General features: G+C 48.1%; 1 protein-coding gene across 1 annotated transcript in view; it reads left to right on the top strand.

The window, feature by feature from the left end:
- EPHB1 (EPH receptor B1) overlaps positions 1–12700 on the top strand; it is a 425377-nt gene that overhangs the window by 148272 nt on the left and 264405 nt on the right. Inside the window, exon 3 of the mRNA XM_024746227.1 lies at positions 8380–9061. Within this exon, the coding sequence (XP_024601995.1) occupies positions 8380–9061 (682 nt within the window). The remainder of the gene's footprint in view (positions 1–8379; positions 9062–12700) is intronic.

The following is a 12700-nucleotide window of genomic DNA, read 5'->3' as shown; positions in this document are numbered from 1 at the left end:
TTGATTGGCGGTGGTGGCTCCAGCCCTGCCCGGGCCATCTGCTGTCCTGAAGAATCTCTGGCTTCCTGTGGGCTCTGTGAAGTTGTGTGTGGCTCAGGCCTCAGTGGGCTTCTCTTCTTGTTCAGAGAGCAGCCATCTCTTACTGGGAGCCTGAAAGCAGGTCTTTGGATTTCCCCTGATTGAGCAGTGCCATGGGAGTCAGGGTCCTAACGGGGTGTGGTGATGGCAACTGTTTGCAAAATAGCAGGTTCCTTCAAACAAAAGTTTGCGCCCAAATGCAAGCTGAATGGGAGCAAAGCCTGTGATGTGTGTCCAATTTTGTCTCCTTGTGGTCTGGTGGCTGACAGTGGCCCAGGGATTGCCTGGCTGAGGGAAGGGGGCCCATGCTGAAACCTGCCCAGAGGCAGCCCTGGAGATTCCGGGAGGCATGGGGAGAAGGCTGCTGGCTGTCCCTCTGGGTCCGTAAGGAGACCGAGTTCAGCCCTTTAGTCCCTGCATTTTCTGGGGACGGAAGGGTAGGGTTATTTATCTGAAATGGAGGAGATGATCCCACACCCTGATGCTCAGGTTAACATAACAGCGATGCTGCTGCGGGAAGTCATGGTAATAGTTGGTACTTAGTGAGTGGCAGTTACTTGCAGGCTCAGTGCTAGGGGATTTCTTGCCTAGGTGATGATCTTTGAGTCCTCGTCACACCCTGCAGGGTAAAGAGTGTTTTGCAGATGAGGAAACTGAAGCTCAGAAAGCTGTGTGTGGTTGCAGAGCTATAACTGGCAAGGGTGGGGTCCGCCTGCCCCCGGCAACCTCTCCTGCCTCCCCTCCTCCCACTTTCCCCCTGCCCTATGCCACTTGGCAGCCACCCCGGCACCCTGGCTTTCTCGGCAACATGCCGGCAACACTCTTGCTCCAGAGAAGTCTGTTCTTCTTCCCTGAATCTGGGGTGCTGCTCCCACATGTGCCCTCCAGGCTGGGGGCCCCTGAGTGTCATTCCCATCTCTACCCAAAAGGAGACCTCTGACGACCCCACTGCCAGCTGTCACTCGCTAACCCCTTACCTGCTCCTCAGTAGTATTTAACACTGTTCAACTTTATGTTATTAATTTGTTTGCTTGTTCATCTACTGGTTTGTTCCCTTAGGTTATCAGGCCCACGGGAGCAGGGCTTTGTCTCTTAGTCACTACTGTGTCACCAACACCTAAGACCACTACTTGGGGATGTAGTAGGTGCTCAATTCTTTATTTTAAAAATGAGTTAAATAAACTGGGTTGGAAACAAATCAGAATAGCTTCTTGTTAGACTAATAGAGGCCAAAATGCCAATTTTGATGATTTCTGTCCTCCTCTTAAATAGCAGTGTCCAGAGGAGCACCCCTTCCTGGACGGGCCCTGTAGAGGTGGCTTATTCTCGGCAGTTGCTATGATGCAGCACCACGGCAGCCACTGAGCACTCTGGGAGGGGCAGGCCCGGCCCAGGGAGGTGCAGCAGTCCAAGGAAGGGCCAGCGATCATAGAGCTTTCCAGAGCTCCATGCTTGGAACTGTCTTCAGAGGCATAAGTAGCATCAGCTCCCTCTTCTTAACCTCATTTCATAGTGGTTCTTCACTTTCGCCCAAGAACTAGTGATTCTTAGCTTGCGCATCCATCTGACTCATCAGATTGGGCTCCAGAGGACCTTTGCCTGTTTCCGAAATCCAAACCCACCCTTGGAGGATAAAGAATGTGTTAGTGTTGTTCTAGAAGGGCAGTGTCAATGGACCAGTGGGTAGAGTTCATGGCAGTGGTTTTGAAGGAGAACAGTGTGTTCTATACACACATACGCACACAATCGGCCAGACAGCAAATGCGAGCAGGCACTCCGGGGCTACTCCAGAGCAACAGACCTGCAGGTTCCGACTCCAACAAGCCAGTCTGAGAAACCGAGATCTTGGAGGAACCTACAGGGGTCTTTATCATACATCAAAGTCCTGATCTGAAAGCCTGAACAAGTACTTTCTAGTGGGTGTCATTGTTTTCTTCATTATGTTTATCTCAAGGACAGGTGGTCCATTGGCATCAAAAATAATGCCCTTTCAGAGGTTGTTAATATTCTGCTGGTTGTGCAAAGCTGCTTTGTTTCTTCTTCTCCCAGGGACAAGTTAGCCTGGTGGCACCTGCTATAAGTCCCCAGGCAAGGACCAGGGGCTGAGGAACAGACCAGGAACTTGCTCATTTCCTCAATTTGTCAGTATGTATGGAGGGTTAGGCACTGGGTATATCAGGAGGTCCCTAACACAGTCCAGCCTTCTAGGGGGCAAGTCCACATTGGGGAGGGTGGGTGGAGGTTGGATTTTTGAGACTGCAGCAGGACTGCAGAGAGCAAGGAGGTGAGTTCCAGGAGGTTACCAGGAGATATCCAGCAGGCAGCTGGATAAACAAGTCTGGGCACTGGGAAGAGGTCGGTGATGTAGCGCATGGTGGTTGCAGCCTTGTGTGTGGCTGAGATCACCCAGGATAAAAGGTGAGAGGAGAAGGGAGTAAGGGTAGAGCCCCAAGAAACCTGTGGATTTCACTGGTCCCAGACATCGCTGAATAACAACGTCATCATGTAATACCAGTGTTGCAAAGCTAAATGCACAGAATTATTTCGCTGTCGACAGAACTAATAAATTAGTCAAAACATAATTCCCTGTCCTCAAGGAGCTCACATCCTGGCAGCGGAAACGAAAGCAATTAACGAATCGTTCAAAGCAGCGTATTATCAAATGCTAAATTGTGTGGAATAGCTCAACCATACTCTAAGCATTTGGGAAGATGGTAGCTGAATATAAGCTGGGAAGGCATCATGGGAGAAATAAGACTTGAGGCCCCTCAAAGGAAAGGATGCCGAGAGAGCTAGGCTCTGCCACCCACCAGCTGCCTGACTTCGGGCCACTATTGTGTCTCTGGACCTCAGTATGCCCATTTGTCAACAAAAGGTCTTGGTCAACATGACCTATGGTGGCTTCCAGCCAAGCTATTATTCTCCGGTTCTGTGTCTTGGAGGAGTTGAGATGGGATGAGGATGGGGTAGAAGAAAGGCTTCAGAACATTAGCAACATTATCAGGAGACAAAAATGGGCACCGTCTCTGAGTGATGGGAGAGGATGTGGCCCTAGCTTGAGCCCTGGCTGTCTCTTGCCTGGTCTGCTGTCATTACTCTCTGACCAAACAGCAAGCCAGGGCATGAATCCAGGCGTGAGGTAATGCTAGCCCTAGGGCATGGCCACGGAAAGCAAGAAAGAGGCCAGATAGGAAGAACTTTGTTCTGGAAGAAATGGCAAATTGTGGTGACAAATTGGGCATGAAGTTGCCAGGGGCATGCTGCTTGTGGATAATAGAGACCAGGCCAGCTTTGTTGGGTGTTGAGGTGTAGGCTGGACCAGAAAACAAAGAGAGTTTTTCAGAAAAAGCTACGTTCGTTATTAGTTACATGTCATAAAATTTACTCATTTTAAGGGTGCAATTCAGTGATTTTCAGTACATTTACAGAATTGTGAAATCATCACCACAATCCCATTTTAGAACATTTCCATCACCCCCAAAAAGATTTTTCATGCCCATTTGCAATCACTCTCCTTTCCCATCCATGGTCTCAGGGAAATACTAACACTTTTCTGTCTGTAGATTTGCCTCTTCGGGACATTTCATGTAAATGGGACCCTGCAATATGCGGTCTTTTGTGTCTGGCTTCTTTCACTGGGCATCACGTTTTAGAGGTTGTTGCATGTACCAGTGCTTCCTTCTTTTTTTATTTCCAAATAGTACTCCGTCGTATGGCTACACCACATCATTTCTGTCATGCCAATTAAAAATGTATGGAGCTGAATTGATCAATGTGTTCATATATGGCTCCTGAGTTTCATGTCATAGTTACTGTGCTTACATTGTCTTCATAGTTTCTCTTAGTATTTTTATGGTTTCATTTTTAATGTTTAAATCTTTGATTCACTGAGAAGTCTTTTCTGGAGTAAGGTGGGAAATATGGATGAAAATTATGTGTTCTTTTCCAGATGGCTACCCAGCTATTACAACGATTTTAAAAAATGATTCACCTTTTCCCCACTGATTTGAGTTGTGGCCAACCTTTTAAATGTTGAGAGAAACTATTGATTTGACATCTAAAAAATTCCACCATTTACACTGCCACCAATAGGCTTGGGAGTGGCCTTTTCTCTTCATTCTTACGGAGACTTGATATTTTATCTTTTTAATTTTGTGCCAATCTGATAAGCAAATTACTGTGTTTTGTTGTTTTACTGGGAGGAGATAATTATAGAAAGGAACACAGGAGGCAGTGTGTCAAACGCCTAGAAGTGGAGGCTGAGAAGCTGCCACTGAACGGAGACCTTTAGTAGGAAATTAGCTTTGGAACAGGCAGTGAGAATGCGTCATGGAGACTGGAGCCAGCACAGGTTTTGGGTAGAAGAAATTGGGTCTGAATATCACTGGGGTCATATATCCATTACTGGTTAAACTCCCCCTTTTTAAGGATCTGGGAAGCGGTGTGCCCGGGGACACAGGGTACCTCAAAGCCTGGCTTGGGAGGCAGGCCTGATGCATGAAAGGGTGTTAAGGGAACACACTGACCGCTGGGTCTGGTTAAAGCAGCCTCTCTCTGTCCCTCCGCCCCCACCCCCACCCTGCCCACCTGGGCTGATGAGAGCCTAGAGCTTCTGCTACACCAAGATATATTTTCAGTGTCCACTGCTCTGGTCCAAACCACCATCATCTCTCACCTGGACTAGGACAGTGATGTACATGTCCCTCCATACACTCGTCCAACCCAGTCTCTACTTTGCATCAGAGAAATCTTTTAAAAACTCAGCTCTGATCACCTGATTTTCCTCCTTAAAACTCATCAATACCTTCTAGTTACCCTCAGGATGAAATTCGAAGTTCTCTACCAGACTCATCCTCTCCCCAGTCTTCCTGCCACCTCCAGCTTTTTATGGTTCTTCATTCCTCAATGGTGCCGGGACACTTTTTCCCATCACAGGGCCTTTGCACTTGCTGTTCCTGGGCCTCGATGCTCTGCCCCTTCTCTGCCCCTCTCTGCCCCCAGCACACTTTTCCTGGCTAACTTCTATCCATCCGTCCCTCTCAGCTTGGAGGGTCTTCTCTGCCAGACCTCTGTATATCAATTACACCCCCCCTCACTTGGCATCCTGAAATTTTTCCTCACAGCAGTTAGCACAATTGTAATAATTTAGTTATTTTAATAACCATTTGTCTAATTTCTGTTTCTCTCACTAGATTATAAACTTCATATTTCTGCATCACCAGTGGCTAACAGAATGTCTGGCATAAATTTGGCATTCAGTAATTATTTTTTCATCGATGGATGAATAAGGTAGAACTATAAAGCAATGACACTGATTCCAAATATCATAAACAAATAATAATGTCTGTCCTCCCTGCTGGGAATGCTATTCTACCCTCATCTCGATTTCCCCAAACCTTCTCTTTCAAGGCCCCCAATCCTAACTGCCGCTAACTTGGAGAGCATTTGTACCTCCTCCAGCCCCCTCTGATTGCTATATTTCCAACCCCCGTACCACCTGCGGGCAGGAGAAGAATGAAAAAAAGAAAGAAAAAGACTCCATCATGGCCTTTTCCTGAACAACGAGGAGTTATTTTCCCCTCTCTCAATTTCTCTCTACTCTTTGCCTTTGAATATACAGCTGTATTCCCCCTAATTTGCTTTGATCGCTCCCTCAGGAGTTGTCATGGAATCAATTAGACCCATAGATTTTTATGACTCCAGGTCACCCAGTATGATTCCTCATTTTACAGATGAGAAAACTGAGGCTCAGAGAGGTTAATGTTTGAAACAATTACTTCTGTTGGGTCTTAAAATACCAATCAGTGTCATTTTCTAAGACAAATGTTCTCAATATCCCAGCTCCACAAGAACGTAAATCCTCATTCTGTCTGTTTAAGGGTGTACTGGTGATGATAGTCTCAGTGCTAAGGTGAGCCCCCAAAGATGGGCTTCCTGTCCTGCTCCCACACAGCAGAGCTGCATTAGTCTTGGGTGGGTCAAGGTCCCCACCCTAATTGGGGCCTCAAGCTTCACCTGTGCTTTGACAAAGGAGCCCCATGTTTGTGCAGAGACCTCATACAGCCCAATGAAATGATGGATCGTGAGTTTAAACAATTGCAGAACAGCAAAAAAAAATCCTTTCCTTCCCTCAGAAGTCATGTAGGGTCAACTGGGAAAATGTAATTTCAAAACAGCCATGGGAGAGAGGCCTGAAAATTTGAACTGAAACAACTGTCAGCGATGACTTCTCCCTAATGTATTTGCTTTCTGGTTCCAAAAAACCAGGCAAGCAGAACATAACTATAATGAACACATTTAAATAGAACATAACACAATCTAAAGAAGGAATAAAAAGTGGTTCCTCAACATCTAGAGATTCAATAAGAAATGAAACAAGGTCTAGGTGCAGTTGACTGTGTGCCAGGATCCCAGAAGGAGCCCACCAGCTAGAGAGGGAACGGGGCCCCCTGAGAGTGTGGAAGGGGCCTGGGGAGAAGGAGTGGCCATGGAGGTCACTGTACAGGCCTGGGTGGGTGGGGCCCACTCTCCACGTACCCATCTTTCCTCTGTACCATGCCTGGTCATCAGAAGCCCTGGTACAAGTTTAAAGGACAGCCTTGCTTTGCCCTCTTGCTCCTACAGATAATTAATTCTGTGCAAGAAGAAATCTGGTATATATCCCATGTACACTTGATTAGCTTTCAGCTCATTTTTTTTTTCTTTTTTCTTTTTTTGCGGTACGCGGGCCTCTCACTGTTGCAGCCTCTCCCGTTGCGGAGCCCAGGCTCCGGACGTGCAGGCCCAGCGTCCATGGCTCACGGTCCCAGCTGCTCGGCGGCACGTGGGATCTTCCCAGACCGGGGCATGAACCTGCGTCCCCTGCATCGGCAGGCAGACTCTCAACCACTGCGCCACCAGGGAAGCCCAGCTTTTAGCTCTTTTAATAAAGAATTCTAATTTATATATTTCAAGTCCACACTGTGAATAATAAGCAATTAATACAATATTTAAAGAAATGGCAGTTGTTTGGGGTTTTTTTTGTCACCACTGCTAAATAGTCAAGGACCTTGATCTATTTTCTCTTTTCACTTTAGAAGTTGAATTTCTTCTACCCCTTATTTACTTCTTTAGCAAACACATTGGAACCTCCTGGGAAGACCCCCAGTTCTTGAGGTCAGCGTCCTGAGAGCTCCTCAGTATGGGCAGCTGCTTCCTCTCCCGGCATAAGGAAGAAAGAATGACCCAGTAACTCTTCTTTGACCCCTGCCCCAGAGTGGCTCATTAAGGAAGCTGTGTCTTTATGGACCCCCTCCCCTTATTGCCTGTTACTGAAATAAGTTACTAGGTGAATTTCTTTGGCCATTCAAAGCACTTGTTTCTATTTCCTCTCTTTCCCATCTCCTTTATGGCCATGGGACCACGGGTGAATTGCATGATGTCTTTTCACCTGTAAATTGAGGATGATAATCTAGTTGTATGGGGAACTGTTGAGACTATTGAGAGACATCACTTACTAAATGCATTTTTCCTCCTCTCCTTCCAGTCTACAGGACTGCTAAAAGTGAGAGCTCTCTTTTCCAGCATGAATCACAATAGTCTCTCCCTTATTAAGAAGCTTTCCTTATTCCCTAAGTAACCCCCTCCAACATTCTCTTCCATCACATCTTTGTTTGACGTGTTTGCAAATGATGCTTAACTTGCTTCATTAAGGATCTCTCTTAGTATCTCTACTCTTATCCACTTCAGTCTAACTTTTTCAGAGATTGATGTTATAAAACAAAAGTTTATGCGAATCTAAGTTTATTGAACAATTCTGAAAACCTTTATATTCATATGCTTTTTGGAGATATAAAAGAGTTTCACCACAATAAAGAAATTAGGTTCAGAAATGAGAATTTCCCAGGTGGGGGTGTCATGTGGTCAGACCCGTGATACACAGAGTGACTGTTGAGAGCAAAGGGAGTGGCATTGAAGATGAAAGTGCCTACCATTGCACGGGGCTAAGAGCTGCAGGTGGTCCCTTGGATGTGATGAGTCATTGTCACAATGAGAGCTGTGGGTTAGATGAAGGGAGGCTTTCTAGGGTGAAGTCTGTTATATTTTGGGATGGGCTGCAGAGAAGTCTTCCAAAGTCTGCTTATAAGGAGACCTTTAAAAGCAAGTTCAAATTAGGTGAGTTCATTTCTCAAGTCAAGCAGCCAGACTGGTGAGCTCGTAAGGCCCCCTCCAGTGCCAGGCTTCTCCTCTGCTCTGCCTCTCCTTGTCTTCTTACTCTCTATTTTGTGTTTTTCATGTGTGTGCCTGGCCTGCTTGGTACAGTGGGAAGAAGTCAGTGGCTATGATGAAAACCTGAACACCATCCGAACCTACCAGGTGTGCAATGTCTTCGAGCCCAACCAGAACAACTGGCTGCTCACCACCTTCATCAACCGGCGGGGGGCCCATCGCATCTACACGGAGATGCGCTTCACTGTGCGGGACTGCAGCAGCCTCCCCAACGTTCCAGGCTCCTGCAAGGAGACCTTCAACTTGTACTACTATGAGACTGACTCTGTCATTGCCACCAAGAAGTCGGCCTTCTGGTCCGAAGCCCCTTACCTCAAAGTGGACACCATTGCTGCAGATGAGAGCTTCTCCCAGGTGGACTTCGGGGGAAGGTTGATGAAGGTCAACACAGAAGTCAGGAGCTTTGGGCCTCTTACGCGGAATGGTTTTTATCTTGCTTTCCAGGATTATGGAGCCTGTATGTCTCTCCTTTCTGTCCGTGTCTTCTTCAAAAAGTGTCCTAGCATTGTGCAAAATTTTGCAGTGTTCCCAGAGACCATGACTGGGGCGGAAAGCACATCTTTGGTGATTGCTCGGGGCATATGCATCCCCAATGCAGAGGAAGTGGACGTGCCCATCAAACTCTACTGCAACGGGGACGGGGAGTGGATGGTGCCCATCGGGCGCTGCACCTGTAAGCCTGGCTATGAGCCTGAGAACAGCGTGGCCTGCAAGGGTAAGCCCTGAGGCTCTTGAGGCCTCTAATTCCTGCCCTCCTGGATCAGGGCCGAGTCAGCAAAGGTCCCTGCCTCCAGCTCGGGATCATAAAGGAACAGAAGAGCCTAATGGCTTCTTCTAAAGTTCTGGGGGGAACCTCCATCTCCAGTGCTAGACCTGATGATTTTCCAGTTGTGTTCAACTGGATATCCGTATTTATGGTGGGGGGAAGAGATGGGGAGAATTGCAAATGGTGGATAATAACTTAATACCCACTCAGGTATATTTAGTTTTGGGGACACTGGCACTCATATTCTCCTTCTCTCTCTCTTTCTCCCTCTTTCAGACACACACACACACAGAGACACACACACCTGCATCCAGTCCAGCCCCGTGCTCTGAGGTGTGGATTATTTGGGTTGTCGTAGACAAGTCACTCAAGGGTAACTGAGAAATGACTGAATTTGGAAAATATTTTTGTTCATTTCAGTCCAGCTCCCACAGCACTCAGCTTGGTACCGAACCCAAGTAGCTCATTAACTCAAAGCCCCCTGGCTTGGCTGTCTTCCTCCAGGGTCTCAGTGCCAGGCCCTGGGGTAGGAATGGGGTCTAGCATTAGTAGGTCCTGAAAGGAGGTGAAGCTGTTGGAATCGGGGTGGGACAGTACTGTGTGTTCTACTACCTGTGCTTTGGGATGATACAGAGTGATGGCAACTGTGCAGATGGGGGCATCAGGGTACCCTGTACTCACACTGACCCTCCTCAGTCCAGGAGAGCACGTGTGCAATACATGGCAATAAACGTGCTGAACTGGCTTGAGACTCAGTCTTCTCTGGGAGTTAATAGAGAAGTCTAGAGGGTCCATGGCCCACCTGTTTCCTGAGTACATGGAAGCTGAACAGGGGGGAATCCAAAGTTGGGGAAGAGAAGACTATTTTCCTTTATCTTTTGCTTGTGGCTTTCAAAGTTTCAGATTCTTTCAAGAGCAAGGCTTCCCATATGGACCTCAGAAACCACCTTGACCCTAACTCCTTACTAGGGTTGCCCCAGTCCTTTGGGGACAAGTTGGAGGTGGGGGGGGCTGTGGTTGCTCCTTCTTCTCCATCATGAGCTTCATTCCAGCTGTCCCCCATCATCATCCCCACCCTGCCTGAGCATCAGAACATCCCTTGCGTGTCTCCTTCCCCATTTACCTTGCTCGCCAAACACCTGCAGGCAAAGCACCAGGCACAGGATTGCTAATGCCCACCTGCTCTGCGGTCCTTTGGACTCAGCTAATTGCCTGGGCTGGGGCACTCACACAGCCTTTCTGAGGCCTGCTGAGAGCAGAGAGCTGTGCCTTTGTGTCTTTATTGGGTTTCTTGGTTATGGTACCCGTGATGGATGATGTGGAAACTGGAGGGAGAGAGTGCCAGATCAAGTGATGAATCAACGCAGACAGGTTTAAAACCAACCCAGCCTGGTCCCACAGCGCTCCTCTTTGTCCCATTGTTTGGGGGTGGGAGGGAGGTGCCCTCTTGGGCAATGTGTCAGGGTCTGAGTGGAGACCCAGGCCTCAGGCTGAGTTCTTAAAGGCGCAGGTGCGGCAGCTGCCAGGCACGCTTGCAATAGCATGGGTGATTTCTCCAGGCTTCAAAGGGTGGCCACACTGCACTTGCTGGCTGGGGCCCTCTTGTTTCCCATTATTTCCTGAGCAGAACGGCAGGAACCAGAGCAAGCATTGATTGGTTCTGATTTAATTGGGACTCTGGGAACAGGCTCTCATTTCTCTGGGCTAACTGGAAATTTTCTCTTTTGGGGGGTTCTTGTGTCCCTGTTGCTTGTCCGTCACCTCCTGTGGTTGTCCTGGGAGGGCCTATGGAGACAAATAGGTAAATCTAAGTGGTTACTTTCCATCCTCCCTACTCAGCCCCACCCTCCTCCTGACTTTTGGTGGATGTTCCTGATCTAGAGCTGTCATGAACCTGACCTGACTTCGCAAACTACTTGTTGCAAACTCACTGGAAGCTGGAGGAGATGGGGAGACCAGGACATCATCACTTTGCCATTTCAGAGGCACAGGCAGCCACATTTTGGTGGCATTTCTAAGAGCAGAGAGTGGCAAGCCAGGCGGCATCATGGGTCCTGCAGCCCAGCGGCCTGACTGAACTCAGTGCCCTAGAAAGGCAGAAAAGCACCTTTCCTTCTGTCTCAAGAACTTTAAGCTGAATCTTCCAAATTCTTTGACCTTGGCTCTGCTAGTAACCCAGGCTTGATGGCTGAGCCTGACCTCCCTTCCCAGGGCTCATAGCAAGGGGCTGCCCGGGGAGGTAAAGGGGCCTGGGGCATAGATGGTGATCTTAGGAGGATTCTGCACCCTTTGGATAGGGATGGACAGTGCATGGCGAGGTACTTGTAACTAGTCCTTGGGGTGTTTCTTCAAGAGAATGTGCTCAATTCATTTTGGATGCTCATGCTGGGGGGGTGTCAGGTGGGCACTGTGGCCCTTCACAGCAGTGCTGGGGTGGCCTGCATAGTACAGGCAATTCTCCTGAGGCAAGAAGCATGGAGATTGGTGGATGCAATAGAGACCTGTAGGTGAGAAAGTCTTGCGAGTCTCCATCATCTGTCCTGGTAGGACTGGAGAATGAAGGCAAGCTGCTCTCTCTCAATACAGCCCTGAGAATTGAGGCCTTGGAGCCCGGCTGGGAGAAACCTGGATGGTTCTGTGATTCACGGTTATGTTGATCTGATTAACTTTCTTTTCCAGATATTTGAATCTGAGCCTCTGCATGTGTCGAATCTATGGGCTGACAGAAAGAATATCTTTTATATTGTTTTTCTGGCAGTTCAGACTTTCATCACAGGCAAGAATCTTACTCTGACTTTTGCCTTTGCATCTGCTAAACCCTCTCCTGTCAAAGACATGGTGACCAATTTCTTGGTTTTGCAGAAGCATCTGGGGACCAATTACGTAGTTCAACTAGCAAAGAGTGGTCCTGGCCTAGAGCTGTTCCTGTTGTGAGGAGGGAGGGTGCTGGAAGGAAGGGGTGGCAAGCAGAGGAAGCCGTGGGGGGAGCTTGCACATCAGGCTGTGCAGCAAGCGGCTCACACACTTTCTAGAGGTCTCCATGGCCCAAGGCCTGTTCTGGACTCATCCTTTCTGCACACGTAGGTTGGATTGATCAGACAGAATCACAGCAGCCTGTTGACCCCACCAGTGACTCTGACCCCATCATGCATTTATCTCTGTGAAATTGTTAATTACTAGGAAAATGACCTATATGCCCCACTTTCAAGTTTTATGCTCTTAGTTTAGCAGATTAATGAGAAATCATGGCTTTGTCTTTCCCCACCTGCATGCCTTCCCTGCTCAGGTTGATGGCTAAGTCCATTCTCTTTGTGAGTCCCTGTAGCCTAACTGTCCCTGGGCCAGGGAGGCCAAGAGCTGGTGCTTGGCAAGCTCCCTCTGTGCTGTGACGCCTAAAATGTTGCATCAGCTAAAGTTGGTCTTGGGGGTCAACTAAGATCATTCCAACTCTGGATGTTAGCAGGGCCTTGGCAGCTCCTAAGGAAGAACAGAGCTGTTCTCAGCTGTTCTCTGTCCCTCGTTTTGTGTCTCTTCTGCTCCTTAGCATCCATCAAAGGCCTGCCTTGGGCCCTAAAACCTCATGGGCAC

Source organism: Neophocaena asiaeorientalis, unplaced genomic scaffold (genome assembly GCF_003031525.2).
Source record: "Neophocaena asiaeorientalis asiaeorientalis breed wild unplaced genomic scaffold, Neophocaena_asiaeorientalis_V1.1 scaffold437, whole genome shotgun sequence".
NCBI lineage: Eukaryota > Metazoa > Chordata > Mammalia > Artiodactyla > Phocoenidae > Neophocaena > Neophocaena asiaeorientalis.
The sequence above is the reverse complement of the archived record's forward strand: the minus strand, read 5'-3'. Positions and strand labels throughout refer to the sequence as shown.